Source organism: Lucilia sericata, unplaced genomic scaffold (genome assembly GCF_015586225.1).
Source record: "Lucilia sericata isolate MDLA Ls3-8-SP2 unplaced genomic scaffold, ASM1558622v1 Contig001081F_arrow, whole genome shotgun sequence".
In the NCBI taxonomy this organism is placed as follows: domain Eukaryota; kingdom Metazoa; phylum Arthropoda; class Insecta; order Diptera; family Calliphoridae; genus Lucilia; species Lucilia sericata.
This window is the reverse complement of record NW_023995056.1, coordinates 66,746-90,810: the sequence shown is the minus strand read 5'-3', so window position 1 is coordinate 90,810 and position 24,065 is coordinate 66,746. Positions and strand designations below refer to the sequence as shown.

General features: G+C 29.1%; 3 protein-coding genes across 9 annotated transcripts in view; all 3 read left to right on the top strand.

The window, feature by feature from the left end:
- LOC119609890 (triple functional domain protein) overlaps positions 1-24,065 on the top strand; it is a 48,351-nt gene that overhangs the window by 14,261 nt on the left and 10,025 nt on the right. The window contains exons 8-10 of the mRNA XM_037964903.1: positions 13,782-14,052; positions 14,211-14,271; positions 22,436-22,538. Of these exons, the coding sequence (XP_037820831.1) occupies positions 13,782-14,052; positions 14,211-14,271; positions 22,436-22,538 (435 nt within the window). The remainder of the gene's footprint in view (positions 1-13,781; positions 14,053-14,210; positions 14,272-22,435; positions 22,539-24,065) is intronic.
- On the top strand, positions 966-9,032 carry LOC119609891. 7 transcript variants are annotated; one of them, XM_037964906.1, is made up of 3 exons: positions 966-1,028; positions 5,922-6,847; positions 8,618-9,032. In XM_037964906.1, exons 2-3 carry the CDS (start codon positions 6,380-6,382, stop codon positions 8,684-8,686), a joined length of 537 nt encoding a protein of 178 aa, XP_037820834.1. In that variant the 5' UTR covers positions 966-1,028; positions 5,922-6,379; the 3' UTR covers positions 8,687-9,032. The 7 variants fall into 7 exon arrangements, with proteins under 7 accessions (XP_037820834.1, XP_037820833.1, XP_037820832.1 ...); XM_037964905.1 differs by having other exon boundaries at positions 1,004-1,501; XM_037964904.1 differs by having other exon boundaries at positions 1,004-1,667.
- LOC119609892 lies at positions 9,004-9,585 on the top strand. Its single transcript, XM_037964912.1, has one exon. It carries the CDS (start codon positions 9,076-9,078, stop codon positions 9,568-9,570), a length of 495 nt encoding a protein of 164 aa, XP_037820840.1. The 5' UTR covers positions 9,004-9,075; the 3' UTR covers positions 9,571-9,585.

Sequence of the window (24,065 nt, the reverse complement as noted above, 5' to 3'; positions counted from 1 at the left end):
CTTCGTGCTGGTTTCTTAAAATATTCAGGCCAATGAGTGGTATAACATAAACTAAAATTCGGACGAATTCCAGCAAAACATGTACTTGTCCTACGAGGAAGTCAATCGTCACCCCATAGATTACGAAGATACAGACAAAAAGCTTAGGTTTGTTTTTTTAGAGGCCAGTCTCTCGCTTACAAAGGACATTAAAGTGACGATTATCTTCAGCATCGTTTACAAAGAGTACATCCGTGACGAAAGACGAGCCAACCAGGATGGTTAGACGTTAGTGCAAATCACTATCTTTTTCGGACTCATTAGATTGATAGCAGATTTTGAAGTTATCCATCATTCTCTCACTTATAGACTTGGATCAATCTATGTAGAACACAAATGTATAATTCTGAAAAGATGATGACCGATATATAAATCCTTAGTCAGGGCTGACAGTGATAGAGCAAACATCATAGCGGTATAACGCTTTTTTATAGCCCAAATTTGAACCTCTCAGTCTTAGCCTTAAAGCCTACATCTGACCTAAAACTATCGCAGAAGAGTATGTTTCATCCATACATTAATATTTCGAGAGCAAAGACAGCGAGAGAGTAATAATCTTGCTCCGACTTTTTGAGTTTAAGAAAAATTAATAAACATGAACGGAACTCGACGATACTTCAAAATACTTAATTATTAAATTGATTAAATCACCAAAATTTCCAAGTTGACATCACTGTTTAATCAAAATTATTTCTTGCAACTTTCTCTCACTCTCTTATATTAATCTTACGGTAGCTTTCTATTGTTTGTTATGCAGCAGAGCTTTTGTGTTTTAATAAATATTATACTATTTGAAAGCTTTTATCGTGTAGCTACTAAACTCTTATAAGAATATTTTAGATATTTTATTATACCTATTGGCAATATTCCCAGAAGAGAAACCCAAATAATAATAAAACACACAAAAAAGCCACCGCTACCGTCAACAACAACCCACCTATCACTTCTGTTAAATGCTTCCAGTCGCTACTCACCGTTTATAGAAAAAGGTTCAAATTGTTGAAAATAAAACAAACCAATTTTTATCCGTCCTCGGACGCTCGATAACATAATATCTTCATTCTCTCACGCTTTCTCAAAACTATGTCTCTATATATAAAGGACAGTCGGTTGGTCGGTCAGTCGGTCGTTTAATTTCTTAAAACTGTCACAAAACGAAAGATTTCAAAAAATACTATTTTATTACTACGTACTAATTTCACTCTGTGAACTAAAACTCTTACTGAAAAGCTCTTCAAAATAAAAACATTTTTATAGATAAATAAATATAAATAAGAAATATTTATTAAAAAAAAAATATATATATAAATTTAATAATTAAAAAAAAGTTTAGTGTGTTTCGTTTTCAAATTCAAAACTCTCGTATCTAATCTATAACCTTAAATAAAAATAAATAATCAAATACATACTGAAGGGAGACTAAAACAGAAAAATATTTAATAAAATACTTAAATTAATAAATGTAAATGTTTTAGCGAATGGTGTTTGATAAAATTCAAACCCCCCCTCGTCTATGTCGTTTGTAGTTTTTAAATAGTTTACTTTAATCTTAAATAAAGTGTTTATCAATAAATAAATTAATTACAAATAAAATAAAACAAAAAGAAAACAACAATTTAAATACACAAGTACAAACAATTTAGCGTTTTTTTATACTTATTATTTTAAACAAATAATTTCTTGCAAATGTGCATATATCTACATACACAAATCCACAAAAACAATATACATACATAGAAAATATAATGTAATGTAATAGAAAAAAAAATATCTAAAAGATGGAAATAGAAAACCTCTGTTATGAATGTTTGTAAAACCACAGCTTCTCTTTATGTAACCGTAAACAACAACAAAAAAACTCTATTCAGTTGATAAATCAAAATGAAACCGAAATTTTCATACAACAGTGGCGCTTTTCTGTTTACATGTGTTTTTTTATATTTTACGGAAGAAAAAAAAAATAATGGAAAACTGTTTATAGCCAGCCCATCTTCTCTTTTTGCTATAAGTATTTTCCACTTCATTTCAATGGCCCACAAGGGCAAACGATAAATTTCACACATTCGCACTTTGTTTGTATACATACGTACGTACATACATATTTACATATTTGAAATAATTAGGGTCATTTGAGTGACATTTTTGAAGTTCATTACAAATTTATAAGTTTAGCTACATTTAGCAGGATTTTGATGGATAAAGGTCAAGGAATTAATGTCTTAATAATGTCTTTTTGTTGTTAATATTTAAAAAGTTTCTAACTTTTTTATTTTTTGCCTAAGTTTAATAAGATTCAAAAAGCAAAATATCAAATTACTTCTGTTTAGTTTTAGTTCAATTTACATTTAGTACCTAATTACATATTTATAATCAAAATTGTTAGTTTCATGTCATACGAGTACCTATACAATTGTGTGCTGCTGGCCCTTGCCTGACAAGCTATTAAACAATTTTATTAAAATTTATATGTATGTTTAATATTATAAAGTAGTGTTGTGTGTACTCTCCACACCATACACTAAGCTAAACAAACTATAACTTATGAGGGGCAAATATATGGCTGCAAAAAAAAAAAAAAAAATCCCCTAGAGTGAATGAAGAAATAAAAATATTATTTTCTAATTGCAATAAACATGTTCCAAACATCAAAACAAAAAAGTTTGTGGTATATATTTTTTTCACTTTAGAAGTTATACATTTTAATATTTTTACGAGGGCAGTGCTGAAAGTCTTTGAAGAAGAGTTTTTATCAATATAATTAATTTACAAAATTTTTTATTACGAATTACTATGTTCACACGGCACATTCGTAATATGAATTCTGTATACTTAAAGTTGTTTATGTAAAAAAAAAAACTTTTTAGTAAAGAAAACTTTCTTTAACATAATTTTGCAAGTTCAAACTTTCAGTAAGAAATAGATAAAAAAAAGTTTCTAAACTTTTCTATTTCATAACTATTCTGAAGGAACTTTTCAATATTGAAATGTTTGTATAAGAAGCTTTTCAATATTATATGTTTTTTTATAAGAAACTTTTTAATATTAAATGTTTTCTATAAAAAGCTTTGTAATATTAATCGTATTATATAAGAAGCTTTTTAATAATTAACGTTTTTTTGTAAGATTTTAAATGTTTAAATTGTAGAGAACTTTTCAATTTTAAAAGTTTTCTCTAAGAAACTTTAAAATATTGAAAGTTTTATATAACAAGCTTTTCAATATTAAAAGTTTTTTATAAGGAAACTTTAATTATGGAAAGTTTTCTATAAGAAACCTTTTCAATATTAAAAGATTTCTAAAATAATCTTTATAAAGTTGAAAGTTTTATATATAAAAGTTTCACTTTCTTTTCAATTAGAAAAGTTTGCTGTAAGAAATTTTTCCATAGGAAAGAAGCTTTTCAATATTATTATTTCATAATATATCAATTTCAAAAGTTTTTTGTGTGAAAAGTTTTCTCAAAGAACTATTCAATATTGAAAGCTTTCTATAAGAAGCTTTTTAATATTAAAAGTTTTTTATGAGGAACTTTTTTATTTAAAGTTTTTTTTATAAAACTTATCAATGTTAAAAGTTTTCTTAAATAAGCTTTTCGAAGTTAAGTTTTATATATAAAACTATTCTCTATAGAAAATTTTCTTCAAAAAAACTGTAAAAAACTTTTCAATTCGAAAATTCGCTGTAAAAAACTTTTCAATATTGAACGTTTTCTATAAGAAGCTTTTCAATATTAAAAGTTTTTTTTATAATATCAATATTAAATGTTTTCTTTAAGAAACTTTTGCAATATTAAAAATTTTCTAAAAAAAAGCTTTTCAAAGTTAAAAGTTTTATATATAAATTTTTTTTGCAAAAAAAAAAAAACTTTCAAAAGTTTTCTCAAAGAACTGTTCAATATTGAAAGCTTTCTATAAGAAGATTTTTAATATTAAAAGTTTTTTATAAGGAACTTTTTTATTTAAAGTTTTTTTCTTTGAGAAACTTTTTCAATATTAAAAGTTTTCTAAAATAAGCTTTTCAAAGTTAAAAGTTTTATATATAAAACTCTGTAGAAAATTTTCTTCAAAAAAACTGTAAGGAACTTTTCAATTCGAAAAGTTCGCTGTAAAAAATGTTACTGTAGGAAAAAAGCTCTTTGATATTCCTATTTCATAATATATTGACAGTGTTATATAAGTTTTTAAATGTTATTGATATTGAATATAATATTAAATTTTTTTAATAACGAACTTTAAATATTTAAAGCTTTTTAAAAGTTTTCTTTAAAAAACTTTTTAATATTAAAAGTTTTCTAAAATAAGTTTTTCAACGTTTAAATTTTTATATATAAAACTTTTTATTATATTCCTATTTCATAATATATTAACAGTTTTCTATAAGCTTTTAAATGTTCAAAGCTTTTTTTTTTAACTTTTCAATATTTAATATTTCCATAAAAAACTTTAGGCAACTTTTAAATTTCAAAAGTTTACTCTAAGAAACTTTTTAATATAGAAAGTTTTCTATAAGAAGCTTTTCAATATTCAAAGTTTTTTTATAAAAAACTTTTAATATTGAAAATTTTCTATAAAACTTATCAAGTTTTCTAGAGGAAACTTTTCAATATTCAAAGTTTTTTTATAAAGAACTTTTAATATTAAAAGTTTCTCTGTAAAAGCTTTTCTTTAGAAAAGAACCTTTTCACTATTCAAAGTTCTTTTTAATATTTAAAGTTTTCTATAAGAAAACGTTACATTAATGAAAGTTTTATGTAGGAAACTTCTCAGTTTCAAAAGTTTTCTGTTAAAAATGTTTCAATATTCAAAGTTTTCTTTAAGAAACTTTTACATTAAATCACTTTTTCTTATTTTATGAGGATCGTCCCCCATATAAAGCCGCTTTGAGAAAATCGTTTTTCATCAATAAATTGCTTAAAATTTACATATTAATTGAATGTTGGGTTTGCGAGATTCGAATACTTGTTGTTTTAAAAATAGCTTTAGAATTCACTTTTGCAAAATGCAAATTCTCTACACACAAGTTCTTTTTTTTTAATATGAATGAATTTAAAAAATGTTCACAATTAAAATTAATTGTTTCACAAAATTCATTTATAAGTCCTTTTAAAAACGGAAATACCACTTGTCGTTGATGAATAAGCAAAATGTCAAAGTACTTAATCATGCCACAAACCAAGTGAAATGTAAATTTGCAATAACTTTTGCTGCCACCCTCGCATTAAACATTACATAGTAATTTAATGTAAACATACTCGCCGCACATGTACATTTGTGTGTTTATAAACAAAACACTTTTGTTACTAATTAGTTGTACTCAACTGTTTTGTATTCACAATAAAATAACATTTAAACAGAATGTTAGTGGCTGATTATTCCAATGAATTGCGGTAAAATCTATTTTCTAAATATTTAATTACTCTAACAATACCAAAAAAAAAAACGCGAAAAAACGAAACAACAAATAGAAACATGACAACAGAGAGATGTTAATTTTTTTTATACAAATATTTTTTGTTATAATACACCTGCTGCTGGTTTTGATGATGATTTTGTATAAAAATGACGAGAATAAACGAACGATACGCTGCGATGACGATTAAATCGTAGTATGTACGTACGTATGTACTACATATTACGAAGACTTAGATATACAAAAGATTCAAGTGTGAAACCACTTTGGAAAATATGTGAAAATGCAATAAATAAATTAATCATTGGATTTTGTGGGAAATACTTATTAGTTCGTTGTTTCCTTTGGTAAACATATGCATGTTTATAACAAAATAACAAATGTATATTGTTTATGTGTGTGTATGTATGTATATCATTCGAATGTCTTCTTTTAAATGTAATAAATTTTATATTTATTTTACTCTAATGTAGTATCGACTACATTATTTAGAATCCCTTAGAGAACGCACAACAACAACAAAAAACTTTAGACAACTTTAAAAATGACAAAATAAATAAATAACATCTATACAATTTGAATAATTAAAACGTTTTTAAAAACACTCCAAGTAAACACAAACACACATAAAAAAGTGCTATAAGAAAACAAAAAAAGAAGGACCCATAATCATGATGCCAAATCCCAATTTACTTTATTTTACATTCAAATGTTTACGACTGAGCTTTATAACAAGTCATAGTATAGCCTTAAGATAGAGTGATTGTGTCTGTGATTTATATTAGTGATAAGGAAATATAACCAAAAATAAAGAAAACAAACAAAAACACCAAATTTATGCCAATTGTGCTACAAAAAAAAAAAAAAAAAACAAATTTACTTGCCGTCCTAATACAACGGAGCATATAATGCTTTAAAAGGATATCTCATCATGAAGAGTGTTAAGAATTTCTTTATTGAACGTTTACATAGCGTAGACAATTCGGAGCAGACAAATTCGGGTAGCTGTAAAACCAAAGAGAAGACAACTACATCAAGTAAAAGCACTGATGGTAATTCAACACCATCGGCTAATTCTGTTTCGGGCGAAGAGTCACCCTCCAACCCCTCGTTATCGGCTCAAACTCCTTCGCATGAGGGTGTTAATTCAAATGTAACTTCACCCACCACTGATTTATCAGCTGACAAAACCATATCATGTCCTTTCGACTTCTCACCAACAGCAACAACAGCAGCTGTAGCATTAGCAACAAATCAAAAACAAAAAAATCGCCGAAAGATTTCTTTACCCTGGGGTCGTCAAAGTAGTATTGCCAAAAATTTGGGCTTAGCGCGTCAACATACCATCGATACGCCCAGTTCTTTTCGTATCTTTCGTCAGTCGAGTAGTAAATTAAAGGTTTGTTTGTTGCATTATTGTTTCTGACTTTAATCTTTAAATAAGATCTAAATGAATACTTGCTTACCTTTGTCCGTTAATCATGATCTTAGAACTATAATTATAATACTCGACCCGGTCTAGTCTATAGTCTAGTATATTGTATAGTCTATAGTCTAATACATTGTATAGTCTAGTCTATAGTTAGTCTATAGTCTAGTCTATAGTCTACCCGACCCGGTTTAGTCTATAGTCTAGTATATAGTCTAGTCTATAGTAGTCTAGTCTATAGTCTAGTCTATAGTCTAGTCTATAGTCTAGTCTATAGTCTAGTCTATAGTCTAGTCTATAGTCTAGTCTATAGTCTAGTCTATAGTCTAGTCTATAGTCTAGTCTATAGTCTAGTCTATAGTCTAGTCTATAGTCTAGTCTATAGTCTATAGTCTAGTCTATAGTCTAGTCTATAGTCTAGTCTATAGTCTAGTCTATAGTCTAGTCTATAGTCTAGTCTATAGTCTAGTCTATAGTCTAGTCTATAGTCTAGTCTATAGTCTAGTCTATAGTCTAGTCTATAGTCTAGTCTATAGTCTAGTCTATAGTCTAGTCTATAGTCTAGTCTATAGTCTAGTCTATAGTGTAGTCTAGTCTAGTGGTCGTGTCACTGTCCCACACAAAGTAATTATTTTACTCACTGCTTAAAAGTTGTTATTTATACCTTTAAAAATTAAAAAGCAAATTAAATAACGTTATTAGCTGATAGACCATACCATATCATGTCCTTTCGACTTCTCACCAACAGCAACAACAGCAGCTGTAGCATTAGCAACAAATCAAAAACAAAAAAATCGCCGAAAGATTTCTTTACCCTGGGGTCGTCAAAGTAGTATTGCCAAAAATTTAGGCTTAGCGCGTCAACATACCATCGATACACCCAGTTCTTTTCGTATCTTTCGTCAGTCGAGTAGTAAATTAAAGGTTTGTTTGTTGCATTATTGTTTCTGACTTTAATCTTTAAATAAGATCTAAATGAATACTTGCTTACCTTTGTCCGTTAATCATGATCTTAGAACTATAATTATAATACTCGACCCGGTCTAGTCTATAGTCTAGTATATTGTATAGTCTATAGTCTAATACATTGTATAGTCTAGTCTATAGTTAGTCTATAGTCTAGTCTATAGTCTACCCGACCCGGTTTAGTCTATAGTCTAGTATATAGTCTAGTCTATAGTCTAGTCTATAGTCTAGTCTATAGTCTAGTCTATAGTCTAGTCTATAGTCTAGTCTATAGTCTAGTCTATAGTCTAGTCTATAGTCTAGTCTATAGTCTAGTCTATAGTCTAGTCTATAGTCTAGTCTATAGTCTAGTCTAGTCTATAGTCTAGTCTATAGTCTAGTCTATAGTCTAGTCTATACTCTAGTCTATAGTCTAGTCTATAGTCTAGTCTATGATGATTTTGTATAAAAATGACGAGAATAAACGAACGATACGCTGCGATGACGATTAAATCGTAGTATGTACGTACGTATGTACTACATATTACGAAGACTTAGATATACAAAAGATTCAAGTGTGAAACCACTTTGGAAAATATGTGAAAATGCAATAAATAAATTAATCATTGGATTTTGTGGGAAATACTTATTAGTTCGTTGTTTCCTTTGGTAAACATATGCATGTTTATAACAAAATAACAAATGTATATTGTTTATGTGTGTGTATGTATGTATATCATTCGAATGTCTTCTTTTAAATGTAATAAATTTTATATTTATTTTACTCTAATGTAGTATCGACTACATTATTTAGAATCCCTTAGAGAACGCACAACAACAACAAAAAACTTTAGACAACTTTAAAAATGACAAAATAAATAAATAACATCTATACAATTTGAATAATTAAAACGTTTTTAAAAACACTCCAAGTAAACACAAACACACATAAAAAAGTGCTATAAGAAAACAAAAAAAGAAGGACCCATAATCATGATGCCAAATCCCAATTTACTTTATTTTACATTCAAATGTTTACGACTGAGCTTTATAACAAGTCATAGTATAGCCTTAAGATAGAGTGATTGTGTCTGTGATTTATATTAGTGATAAGGAAATATAACCAAAAATAAAGAAAACAAACAAAAACACCAAATTTATGCCAATTGTGCTACAAAAAAAAAAAAAAAAAACAAATTTACTTGCCGTCCTAATACAACGGAGCATATAATGCTTTAAAAGGATATCTCATCATGAAGAGTGTTAAGAATTTCTTTATTGAACGTTTACATAGCGTAGACAATTCGGAGCAGACAAATTCGGGTAGCTGTAAAACCAAAGAGAAGACAACTACATCAAGTAAAAGCACTGATGGTAATTCAACACCATCGGCTAATTCTGTTTCGGGCGAAGAGTCACCCTCCAACCCCTCGTTATCGGCTCAAACTCCTTCGCATGAGGGTGTTAATTCAAATGTAACTTCACCCACCACTGATTTATCAGCTGACAAAACCATATCATGTCCTTTCGACTTCTCACCAACAGCAACAACAGCAGCTGTAGCATTAGCAACAAATCAAAAACAAAAAAATCGCCGAAAGATTTCTTTACCCTGGGGTCGTCAAAGTAGTATTGCCAAAAATTTGGGCTTAGCGCGTCAACATACCATCGATACGCCCAGTTCTTTTCGTATCTTTCGTCAGTCGAGTAGTAAATTAAAGGTTTGTTTGTTGCATTATTGTTTCTGACTTTAATCTTTAAATAAGATCTAAATGAATACTTGCTTACCTTTGTCCGTTAATCATGATCTTAGAACTATAATTATAATACTCGACCCGGTCTAGTCTATAGTCTAGTATATTGTATAGTCTATAGTCTAATACATTGTATAGTCTAGTCTATAGTTAGTCTATAGTCTAGTCTATAGTCTACCCGACCCGGTTTAGTCTATAGTCTAGTATATAGTCTAGTCTATAGTCTAGTCTATAGTCTAGTCTATAGTCTAGTCTATAGTCTAGTCTATAGTCTAGTCTATAGTCTAGTCTATAGTCTAGTCTATAGTCTAGTCTATAGTCTAGTCTATAGTCTAGTCTATAGTCTAGTCTATAGTCTAGTCTATAGTCTAGTCTATAGTCTAGTCTATAGTCTAGTCTATAGTCTAGTCTATAGTCTAGTCTATAGTCTAGTCTATAGTCTAGTCTATAGTCTAGTCTATAGTCTAGTCTATAGTCTAGTCTATAGTCTAGTCTATAGTCTAGTCTATAGTCTAGTCTATAGTCTAGTCTATAGTCTAGTCTATAGTCTAGTCTATAGTCTAGTCTATAGTCTAGTCTATAGTCTAGTCTAAGTCTAGTCTATAGTCTAGTCTATAGTCTAGTCTATAGTCTAGTCTAGTCTAGTCTATAGTCTAGTCTATAGTGTAGTCTAGTCTAGTGGTCGTGTCACTGTCCCACACAAAGTAATTATTTTACTCACTGCTTAAAAGTTGTTATTTATACCTTTAAAAATTAAAAAGCAAATTAAATAACGTTATTAGCTGATAGACCATACCATATCATGTCCTTTCGACTTCTCACCAACAGCAACAACAGCAGCTGTAGCATTAGCAACAAATCAAAAACAAAAAAATCGCCGAAAGATTTCTTTACCCTGGGGTCGTCAAAGTAGTATTGCCAAAAATTTAGGCTTAGCGCGTCAACATACCATCGATACACCCAGTTCTTTTCGTATCTTTCGTCAGTCGAGTAGTAAATTAAAGGTTTGTTTGTTGCATTATTGTTTCTGACTTTAATCTTTAAATAAGATCTAAATGAATACTTGCTTACCTTTGTCCGTTAATCATGATCTTAGAACTATAATTATAATACTCGACCCGGTCTAGTCTATAGTCTAGTATATTGTATAGTCTATAGTCTAATACATTGTATAGTCTAGTCTATAGTTAGTCTATAGTCTAGTCTATAGTCTACCCGACCCGGTTTAGTCTATAGTCTAGTATATAGTCTAGTCTATAGTCTAGTCTATAGTCTAGTCTATAGTCTAGTCTATAGTCTAGTCTATAGTCTAGTCTATAGTCTAGTCTATAGTCTAGTCTATAGTCTAGTCTATAGTCTAGTCTATAGTCTAGTCTATAGTCTAGTCTATAGTCTAGTCTATAGTCTAGTCTATAGTCTAGTCTATAGTCTAGTCTATACTCTAGTCTATAGTCTAGTCTATAGTCTAGTCTATAGTCTAGTCTATAGTCTAGTCTATAGTCTAGTCTATAGTCTAGTCTATAGTCTAGTCTATAGTCTAGTCTATAGTCTAGTCTATAGTCTAGTCTATAGTCTAGTCTATAGTGTAGTCTAGTCTAGTGGTCGTGTCACTGTCCCACACAAAGTAATTATTTTACTCACTGCTTAAAAGTTGTTATTTATACCTTTAAAAATTAAAAAGCAAATTAAATAACGTTATTAGCTGATAGACCATACCATATCATGTCCTTTCGACTTCTCACCAACAGCAACAACAGCAGCTGTAGCATTAGCAACAAATCAAAAACAAAAAAATCGCCGAAAGATTTCTTTACCCTGGGGTCGTCAAAGTAGTATTGCCAAAAATTTGGGCTTAGCGCGTCAACATACCATCGATACGCCCAGTTCTTTTCGTATCTTTCGTCAGTCGAGTAGTAAATTAAAGGTTTGTTTGTTGCATTATTGTTTCTGACTTTAATCTTTAAATAAGATCTAAATGAATACTTGCTTACCTTTGTCCGTTAATCATGATCTTAGAACTATAATTATAATACTCGACCCGGTCTAGTCTATAGTCTAGTATATTGTATAGTCTATAGTCTAATACATTGTATAGTCTAGTCTATAGTTAGTCTATAGTCTAGTCTATAGTCTACCCGACCCGGTTTAGTCTATAGTCTAGTCTATAGTCTAGTCTATAGTCTAGTCTATAGTCTAGTCTATAGTCTAGTCTATAGTCTAGTCTATAGTCTAGTCTATAGTCTAGTCTATAGTCTAGTCTATAGTCTAGTCTATAGTCTAGTCTATACTCTAGTCTATAGTCTAGTCTATAGTCTAGTCTATAGTCTAGTCTATACTCTAGTCTATAGTCTAGTCTATAGTCTAGTCTATAGTCTAGTCTATAGTCTAGTCTATAGTCTAGTCTATAGTCTAGTCTATAGTCTAGTCTATAGTCTAGTCTATAGTCTAGTCTATAGTCTAGTCTATAGTCTAGTCTATAGTCTAGTCTATAGTGTAGTCTAGTCTAGTGGTCGTGTCACTGTCCCACACAAAGTAATTATTTTACTCACTGCTTAAAAGTTGTTATTTATACCTTTAAAAATTAAAAAGCAAATTAAATAACGTTATTAGCTGATAGAGTTTTTCCAATAATATAAAGTATACTATAGGGGATTACCGATAAGATTTTAATACCTAGAGAAGGTACACGTTTAATTAGTGTTCCCGCTAAAAAACCAAATATGTAAAAATATTGCATTAATAACATAAACGATATCACTAATTAAACCCCTAATAACTCGTGTGACTTGTACGGAAACTCATTTTTGCAAATTGATATAAAAAATTAAAAAAAAAAAATACAAGTGAATTTAGTAATTAGTTAACATGATAATACATATTTTCCTATATTCTTCCTCATTCATTCATTCATTCACTCACTTACTTGCTTTCCTTTATTCATACATTCGTTCCACTTGAATGCACAAGCAATTAAGCATAATCGAATACCAAGTATAGATAAATTCCTTCATACATATTTACATACATATTCATTCATTCATGCTTTCCTTCCTTCCTTACTTTGGAACATGTAGGGAATACTAGACAACAACAGCAGTGGAACTTTTCTAATGGTAATTCAATGTTGGTGATTGTCTTAACGACCAGCCAACGTTATCGACGACACTGCACTAATATATTTAATATATCATACATTAGGGTTGTCCCGCCCAAAGTAGAAGTTATTGAAGCTGATGCTGTTGCTGTTGTAAATGAAACTTTAATTGATTCTAAGATATTGTTTCTCAAATTTTTTGTCTTGATGTCAATATTTAGTGAACTGGATCCAAGGACTAAAAGCTCTTTTTTAAGGTGTTTATAGGCGCCTCTAAAGCCTCTTTCACATGATATCAATCAAAATTTCATATCATTCCTTTGCGTAAAACATGAAAAAATATTGAACCCAGGAAAAAAATGTTGAGAAATTATATCTTAAAAGAAATCTTTTATTTTCGGTATTAACATCAGCACCCTATTTTTTACCATATAAACGGTGCCAACCCATTGTACATACATACTTATACTTATTAGAAATTTTTAGCTTAATTAAACTTAATGCAATAAATATACTTATACAGACTAATAGATGTATGAAGGATGAATACTGTGGATTGAAATACCAAATACAAGATATAGTTTTTGACTTTAAGAGAATATGCTGATCAAATGTCTTTGTCATAGCAAGCATTTAATTTTAATATTTAAACAGATTATTAAGATTTTTTTCCATATAAATGAAATTACATTTATTATTTAATGGGGCTATTTATTTTAATAGCCCCACTGTGCCATAACTTATAACTAAACAAACAACCAATAGAAAATCAATAAATAATATTCCTTAAAAATTCACTAAAATTTCTATGAAGGATGAACGAACGAACAGCAAACAGAGGACAAAATAAAAAACTGGAAAAAGCAAACATATTTACTCGTATTATATGCAAATATACACAAGTTTAATGGCTTGTGTTAAAAATATATACCAAATATTGTTGGTCTCCTATAAAAGGATTGTTGCCTCAAGTATATTCTATACACAAAATATAAAATAAAAAAAAATATGAAAAATTAACAAATAAATTCATTAGAGCGATAAATATATTAGATGAAATTATATTTATATAATTTATTGATTTCTTCACAATCTTCCCATCCCATTACAGATTGGCACACATGAAGCTACTTGGGTTATATCCGATTACATTGCTTCGCCTGGATCGAATGAACTTAGTGTTAGTAAAGGACAACAAGTGGAAATAGTTGAACCGCCTACAGCAAATGAACCAGATTTCTGTTTAGTACGTCTCAATCCACAGAGTGATGATGCGGCTGTACAGGAAGGTTTAGTGCCAGTGTCTATACTTAAACCACCACCTGGTTCTCAGAAGACAAGCTCAAATCGTAAAGATAAAGGTGATGTCATACAAGACCAAAGTGAGTATTTTTTTTGTTAATGTTGTTGTTATTGTTATTGTTTGTGTATTTTTATATTATGGAAAATATTCTGTACAAACAATGCATAAGCTTGAACGGACAAATAAATATGATTGATTTATGTGTCTTTCTTTCCCTTGTTTTATTTTCTTTTATAGCCAATAATCGTAGTAAACCAGATTCCCTTACATCGTCCACTAAAAGGAGAGGCCTTGGAGGGTAAGTTGTTTATTTTTTATTTTTTGTTATTTATTAATATGTATTTTGTTTAACATAGTTGTAGTCATGTATGAATAAAAATCATTAAAATATATATTTACACTGTAAGAAAAGTATAGGGATCATTTTAGAAAAATTAAGTTTTAAAGTTTACAATTCGAGCCTTTTTGCAAAAATCTTTTGAAGATTTATTTGAAAATTATCGACAAAACTTCTATATGAACAAATTTAAGGCATCTGTTTCTTAACTAGAGAGATTTTCTTGAATATTTCTCCTTATTTATCCTCTTTGTGCTGAAACCACTTTATGACCTTCACTTTATATATATTTGAATTTTAAGTGGGTGTGGCACATCCCACAACAAGAAGAATGATGTTTGTCTGGGAAGCTACAAGCTAGCGTTCACAGAAATATTTGGGAAAAATTACGCTTACTATATGTAGTAAATAAAAAAATTAAATAGACTATAATAGACTCTAGACTAGACTAGACTATAGACTAGACTATAGACTAGACTATAGACTAGACTATAGACTAGACTATAGACTAGACTATAGACTAGACTATAGACTAGACTATAGACTAGACTATAGACTAGACTATAGACTAGACTATAGACTAGACTATAGACTAGACTATAGACTAGACTATAGACTAGACTATAGACTAGACTATAGACTAGACTATAGACTAGACTATAGACTAGACTATAGACTAGACTATAGACTAGACTATAGACTAGACTATAGACTAGACTATAGACTAGACTATAGACTAGACTATAGACTAGACTATAGACTAGACTATAGACTAGACTATAGACTAGACTATAGACTAGACTATAGACTAGACTATAGACTAGACTATAGACTAGACTATAGACTAGACTATAGACTAGACTATAGACTAGACTATAGACTAGACTATAGACTAGACTAGACTATAGACTAGACTATAGACTAGACTATAGACTAGACTATAGACTAGACTATAGACTAGACTATAGACTAGACTATAGACTAGACTATAGACTAGACTATAGACTAGACTATAGACTAGACTATAGACTAGACTATAGACTAGACTATAGACTAGACTATAGACTAGACTATAGACTAGACTATAGACTAGACTATAGACTAGACTATAGACTAGACTATAGACTATAGACTAGACTATAGACTAGACTATAGACTAGACTATAGACTAGACTATAGACTAGACTATAGACTAGACTATAGACTAGACTATAGACTAGACTATAGACTAGACTATAGACTAGACTATAGACTAGACTATAGACTAGACTATAGACTAGACTATAGACTAGACTATAGACTAGACTATAGACTAGACTATAGACTAGACTATAGACTAGACTATAGACTAGACTATAGACTAGACTATAGACTAGACTAGACTAGACTAGACTAGACTAGACTATAGACTAGACTATAGACTAGACTATAGACTAGACTATAGACTAGACTATAGACTAGACTATAGACTAGACTATAGACTAGACTACAGACTAGACTAGACTAGACTATAGACTAGAATACCAACTACATTTTGTTGAAAATATCTCCTTTTTTGCTACTTTTTTCCCCAAATTTTCCAACGCTAATTCTACTACTAAATGTTATTAAAATAATTAATAAACAGGGCATCAAATTTGTAACCCAAAATATCCTTGAATTAAAATTTCTCTTTCACATTAAGTTTTTGAAATATCGAGCCGTTAAAATGGGGGGTTTCCATTTTCATGTCAATCATCACAATTTCTACATTTATGAGTAGAAATGACATAGATAGTGACACTTTTATATTGTTTACGTTTCGGTTTAAGTACCTTTTAGCCAACCAGTATAAAAGTGGCAAGGTTTTAAAACCCTGATTTTCAAACATTTAAATTTCACCTTATTTAAGTAAACAGATTTTCCATTTACCAACTAGATTGAATTACAATTTATCGTTAATATTTTCCTTAATCAAAGCCAATGTTCCACTTAGATACAGCTGTTTATTATCAGTAAAAACACTTGTGTAAATAGTTTAAAGTGTTTTCTATAGAAATCAAAACATACCACCACCCTATAAATAATAATTTAACAAAGATTCATTGACAAAAATACAAAAAAAAAAATAATAAAATCATTTGTTACGTATTCAGACTACAGATTCCTTTCATTCGTAACAATTGAAATTAAGCAGTTATTATACTAACTATATAAATATTTACTTATTTTACGCTCTCACTCACCCGCTATATTATACTATTAAAAGAGAAGATTTTCTGACGGCCCTGAAATGTACATATATAAATAATAATTTCACTGTTTATTATTTATTATAAATTGTGCACGTAAATTATTTTAAATTGAAGACAATTCATTATTATTATTATAAAATATGAAAAAAAAAGAAGAAGAATTATTGTAGTTTTGTACATTATAAAGCAGTTTCCAAATATTTTTCTTCATTCCTTTAAATGTATGTCAGTTTACTATATGCAAACTGCCAAAGTGGGAGAGAAATAAAACTAAATATGAGAATTTTTGTTTTTGAATAGAAAAAAAAATCGGCATTGTTATCTTATTTTTTTATTATTGGTGTTTTTTTATTTTCATTAAATTCACCCTGTCCACATTTTTGATAAGTTATAAATGTTATTACTCATCGGAAAATTGTATTGAAGAAAATAATGTACTTACTTTAAGGCCTATAGTTCTATATAAAAATTTCAGATTTATTATTAAAAGAAATATACATATACATACATGTAGTAATTGTACTTAAACAATTTGTACCTATTATTATAAAAAAAACATATGTAAACCGCTCAATTTGTGATAAAAAAAAAATAAAAATTGTCATTATAACACAAAACAGTAGGAGTAGTCGACTAAGTACACGTTAAGAAATTTTAAATTGAGTGAATTGGTTAGACAAAAATGCAAAATATTGCAAAATTGCAAAAAATTTTGCAAAAATGCAAAAGAAAAGTGCAAAAAGTTGCATTTATTTGAAATATTATATCTAAAGATCTCATAAAATCATTCCAAATTTCTATAGTATTCAATATAAAGAATTTATATAGAAGAACTGAAGGTCTGTCTTTAAAAATATCACAAATTTTAACCATAAATATTAACTGTTCGGGTTAAAGTTCATATTTGAAAAGTTTTCCATGATTTCGTATAAATATGAAATATTTGCAAATGTTATATCGAATTTTTTAACGTGTAGACTAAGTATGACTAAAATAAGATTACGACGGCTCTCTGTTTACTCATAAACAATATATCTTAATACAAATATACATATTCCTGAACATATATACATATATATGTACATATATAATTGTAATATATACACTAGTATAAGTTTATTACTTATTGTTATTGTCGTTTATTCCTTTCGATTGAACTGCTTGGAGTGTTTTTTCTATATATTTTATTTTTTTAATGTTTACTCGTTGGCACACTCATTTTCTAATCAGTCAGTTGTTCTTTAAACGTGTTGAATTAAGGTTCAATGGAAATGTAAAGTGAAGAAAAGTTATTCAAGAAATTATATGAGAAATAATATATCCTTCACTGCTCAAACATAATTACAGACATTTTGTATAAATAAATAAATATTAATAACATAAGTTCGTAATAACGAACTTACAATCAACAATAAATATCTTGTTATAAAAGTAACAAACAAATAAAACACTAACTAACGCTTAAAAGTTCGATAAAATGTATGATAATACAAGTGTTGTCAAACGACGTACGACCGCCGTTTCCGTGTCATTAACCTGTGAAAATAGTGACAAATTCTCATGTTTCTGCTGTAATCAAAGTGAACAATTATTCGGTCATCACCAGCAACACCGTAAATCATGGTATCAAATTTAGAACTTATATAGATAAATAACAACTTTTATTAAGTGTTTTAACACGCTAAAATACGACTAAATCAAAAACAGTTTCATTTAAAACTGTGTCGCGTTTTATCTGTCTTATAGTGTCTTAATAAATTATATTTGTAACTAAATATGTACTAAAAACAAAGTATTATTTCACAACTGTAAAGGTGTTGGAAAAAAAATGTGGAAAAAGTTTCGCTATCGCATTTCTACGTACTCAATAATTAATCAAAAAAAGCCAAATAATTTGGAAAAGATAAAAATGTAAAAAAATATTATTGTTTTTTTGTAATCTTGTTTATTTTGTTTGAGTTTTTTAAAAAAATTTTGTTTAAAGAATGATTTAAAATTTAAAGCACACCAAATTATAAAATGCAATTGAAAATCCATTTAGAATCGTTCGTAGTTCATAACAATGACTTCGCGGCCAAGTTTTTTAAGTTTTCTAGATTTTCTGATTCTGTCAGGTTCGGATTCAGTTTCAATGTGAAAGGTTTTTAACTGAATTTTGGACTCGGTTCTTGAACAAGCACGGAACTCGAACTGACCTGGAACTAACTAAAACTGAACTTGAACTGAACTGGAACTGAACTAGAACTGAACTAGAACTAAACTAGAACTAACTAGAACTAAACTAGAACTGAACTAGAACTGACTATACTGAACTAGAACTGAACTAGAACTGAACTAGAACTGAACTAGAACTGAACTAGAACTGAACTAGAACTGAACTAGAACTGAACTAGAACTGAACTAGAACTGAACTAGAACTGAACTAGAACTGAACTAGAACTGAACTAGAACTGAACTAGAACTGAACTAGAACTAGAACTGAACTAGAACTGAACTAGAACTGAACTAGAACTGAACTAGAACTGAACTAGAACTGAACTAGAACTGAACTAGAACTGAACTAGAACTGAACTAGAACTGAACTAGAACTGACTAGAACTGAACTAGAACTGAACTAGAACTGAACTAGAACTGAACTAGAACTGAACTAGAACTGAACTAGAACTGAACTAGAACTGAACTAGAACTGAACTAGAACTGAACTAGAACTGAACTAGAACTGAACTAGAACTGAACTAGAACTGAACTAGAACTGAACTAGAACTGAACTAGAACTGAACTAGAACTGAACTAGAACTGAACTAGAACTGAACTAGAACTGAACTAGAACTAGAACTGAACTAGAACTGAACTAGAACTGAACTAGAACTGAACTAGAACTGAACTAGAACTGAACTAGAACTGAACTAGAACTGAACTAGAACTGAACTAGAACTGAACTAGAACTGAACTAGAACTGAACTAGAACTGAACTAGAACTGAACTAGAATTGAACTAGAACTGAACTAGAACTGAACTAGAACTGAACTAGAACTGAACTAGAACTGAACTAGAACTGAACTAGAACTGAACTAGAACTGAACTAGAACTGAACTAGAACTGAACTAGAACTGAACTAGAACTGAACTAGAACTGAACTAGAACTGAACTAGAACTGAACTAGAACTGAACTAGACTGAACTAGAACTGAACTAGAACTAAACTAGAACTGAACTAGAACTGAACTAGAACTGAACTAGAACTGAACTAGAACTGAACTAGAACTGAACTAGAACTGAACTAGAACTGAACTAGAACTGAACTAGAACTGAACTAGAACTGAACTAGATCTGAACTAGAACTGAACTAGAACTGAACTAGAACTGAACTAGAACTGAACTAAAACTGAACTTTCCTTAAAATATTAATCAAAATCATTACTAAATATGATTGTAAAATAATAAAATTGGTCTGATAAACAAACTAAAACAAAATCGATCGGCATATAAACTACGAAACTCAAACTATTCCGATCAAAATGTCTGATCGGTCAGTATCGATATACACTTGACAATATCCATAGTCTTAACAGCTTTAATAAGAATTTAAAAGAAATATATATGTTTCTTATATTCTCTTTTAAGTGATACTTACATATCAATTCCATTCATCATCTATTCCCATAGAGAAGCTATAAAACAAATTGACTAAAAATACATGTTTAAAGAGGGCGACATATCCTGGGGAGTGTATTAAATAAAAATAATGTGATTATTTGTCAAACACATACTTAAATGTGTATATATTTAGATATGTATTATATAAATAGTTTCATATAATACTATTAGCAAAAACATAAAATGTCTAACATATTATTTAGTTCCGCACTTGAAATGACATATATTAATACTTGAACCAAGTATAATAACCTCAATAAAAGAATATAATTAAAATTATTGAGGACAGGATATTCCTAGACAGGGAGCCTAACAATAATAAAGTGATAATTTTGAATATTTTAGAACAGACGTCATCTTCATATAAGAAGCTGTTGAGTTGACATCTATAATTTATTAAGAATTCTTAAATGAATCTTATAAATATTATTTCATAAACATTTTATATTTATTACTTGAATGGCAACTCTAGTTATAAATAATAAACTCACACTCATTACCAGACCTGGGATAAATGCATTAAATATGTTAATGCATTAACAATTTTTTCTACATTAAAAAAAATTAATGTTAATGCAAGTTTATTGCATTAACATTAACATGAGTACATTTAATGCATTAAATTTGCATTAACATTAAATATTTTTAAATTTAATGCATTAATTTTACATTAACATTAAATATTTGTGAAATTAATGCATTAATTTTGCATTAACATTAAATATTTTTGAATTTAATGCATTAATTTTCCATTAACATTAAATAATAAATAATAAAATTAATGCATTAATTTTCCATTAACATTAATTTATAAAAATAAGAATACAGCGCTAAAGACCTCGGTCTAACTAAATTCAAGTAAAATTGAATGTGTTAAAGTCCTTTCTAATAAGTCCTATACTCGATAATACATATTAGAAAAATAGTATGACTTCCCAGATATTCCTTTTGTAGTTTATTTTGATAAAGTTTTCTAATAAGTCCTATACTCGATAATACATATTAGAAGAATAGTATCACTTCCCAGATATTCCTTTTTCAGTTTATTTTGTCTGTGGAATCTTATATAAATATCATATTTAAAACACACAAGTTTGAATGGAATATAGGAGTTATTAGAAAGGACTTTAACCTATTTAATTTTAGTTGTATTTAGTTAGATCGACGTCTTTTGTGCTGTATTTTTATTTACGTTTATCAATTTTTTTATATATTAATGTTAATGGAATATTAATGCATTAATTTTATTGCTTATTTAATGTTAATGTAAAATTAATGCACTAAATTCAGATATATTTAATGTTAATGCAAAATTAATGCATTAATTTCAAAAATATTTAATGTTAATGTAAAATTAATGCATTAAATTCAAAAATATTTAATGTTAATGGAAATTTAATGCATTAAATTTTATAAATTTAATGTTAATGTAATATTTTTTACATTAAATTAATTTTTTTTTAATTTAATGTTAATGCAAAATTAATGGAAATCGCCCAGGTCTGCTCATTACTGACCATTTCAGTTCGTTAGCAAAAGTTCGTTCGTTCTATATAGTCTCAAGTATTGTTCAAACAAATAATAAATGTTTGTAAAACAACTTAAAATTTATAACTACATTTATACAAGTTTCCTTTTGTATGCAAACAAAACGATAAAGGATATAGAGAGAAATAAGCGTGTTATAATATTTGATTACAAAACAAAATAACTATAATTTGTAGGTATTTTGTTTAAATATTGTTCAAAAAGTTTATTTATTGACTAATGTCAGCGACCCACTTGTTGGCGAGAACTTATTCCTTTATTTTCTTCTTTTTATATTTTAATGAATTTAACACAACGTAGAGGAAATGCTTAATTTGTAACAAAATTAATCTTTCACACGATGAAATATTTACGAATTTTTAGTATGAATATTCCAGATATTTTATTTCATATTAAAAATGTATTTTTGGTAAAAGTTATGAGTGATTTTAGAGATTGAGCTTATTCTTTTGAAAACCGAGATTTTTCGTTTTAATTTCTTTGGTATAAAATATGAGTAACCATAGATATACTGGGATTATTTTCAATAAAACCGAGATCTTTTCATTTTTATTATTTTTTTTTTTTTTTTTTCATTTTATTATTTATTTAATCTTTGTTTCTGTTAATTTGACTGTTCTAGTTTTAGCCTTTTTATGTTTATTGTCCATTTTAATAACGACTTCTTTTTTTAATATCTTTAAACAGGCGCAAGTGGCTACCGCAAATTGGTCGTAAACCAACACAAAACAAAGTGGAAAAAACACCCGAGAAGTTATTGGTCAAAAAATTATCCGAGAAAAATTTCAAGGTAAATGAAGTTTTAATACACAGATATCGTTATATAAATACCCAATACACAACTAGTTCTAATACAAAACTAGAATTAATCTACAACTGATCTAACTGAACTAGAACTGAACTAGACTGAACTAGAACTGAACTAGAAACTGAACTAGAACTGAACTAGAACTGAACTAGAACTGAACTAGAACTGAACTAGAACTGAACTAGAACTGAACTAGAACTGAACTAGAACTGAACTAGAACTGAACTAGAACTGAACTAGAACTGAACTAGAACTGAACTAGAACTGAACTAGAACTGAACTAGAACTGAACTAGAACTGAACTAGAACTGAACTAGAACTGAACTAGAACTGAACTAGAACTGAACTAGAACTGAACTAGAACTGAACTAGAACTGAACTAGAACTGAACTAGAACTGAACTAGAACTGAACTAGAACTGAACTAGAACTGAACTAGAACTGAACTAGAACTGAACTAAAACTGAACTAGAACTGAACTAGAACTGAACTAGAACTGAACTAGAACTGAACTAGAACTGAACTGAACTAGACTGAACTGAACTAGAACTGAACTAGAACTGAACTAGAACTGAACTAGAACTGAACTAGAACTGAACTAGAACTGAACTAGAACTGAACTAGAACTGAACTAGAACTGAACTAGAACTGAACTAGAACTGAACTAGAACTGAACTAGAACTGAACTAGAACTGAACTAGAACTGAACTAGAACTGAACTAGAACTGAACTAGAACTGAACTAGAACTGAACTAGAACTGAACTAGAACTGAACTAGAACTGAACTAGAACTGAACTAGAACTGAACTAGAACTGAACTAGAACTGAACTAGAACTGAACTAGAACTGAACTAGAACTGAACTAGAACTGAACTAGAACTGAACTAGAACTGAACTAGAACTGAACTAGAACTGAACTAGAACTGAACTAGAACTGAACTAGAACTGAACTAGAACTGAACTAGAAACTGAACTAGAACTGAACTAGAACTGAACTAGAACTGAACTAGAACTGAACTAGAACTGAACTAGAACTGAACTAGAACTGAACTAGAACTGAACTAGAACTGAACTAGAACTGAACTAGAACTGAACTAGAACTGAACTAGAACTGAACTAGAACTGAACTAGAACTGAACTAGAACTGAACTAGAACTGAACTAGAACTGAACTAGAACTGAACTAGAACTGAACTAGAACTGAACTAGAACTGAACTAGAACTGAACTAGAACTGAACTAGAACTGACTAGAACTGAACTAGAATGAACTAGAACTGAACTAGAACTGAACTAGAACTGAACTAGAACTGAACTAGAACTGAACTAGAACTGAACTAGAACTGAACTAGAACTGAACTAGAACTGAACTAGAACTGAACTAGAACTGAACTAGAACTGAACTAGAACTGAACTAGAACTGAACTAGAACTGAACTAGAACTGAACTAGAACTGAACTAGAACTGAACTAGAACTGAACTAGAACTGAACTAGAACTGAACTAGAACTGAA

Bases quoted from the DNA above. Each gene is read 5' to 3' on its own strand.
- LOC119609891 (XM_037964906.1), top strand. From the start codon at position 6,380: ATGAAGAGTGTTAAGAATTTCTTTATTGAACGTTTACATAGCGTAGAC. The intron at 6,848-8,617 runs GTTTGTTTGTTG...ACTCTAATGTAG, and splicing joins AGTCGAGTAGTAAATTAAAG to TATCGACTACATTATTTAGA.
- LOC119609892 (XM_037964912.1), top strand. From the start codon at position 9,076: ATGAAGAGTGTTAAGAATTTCTTTATTGAACGTTTACATAGCGTAGAC.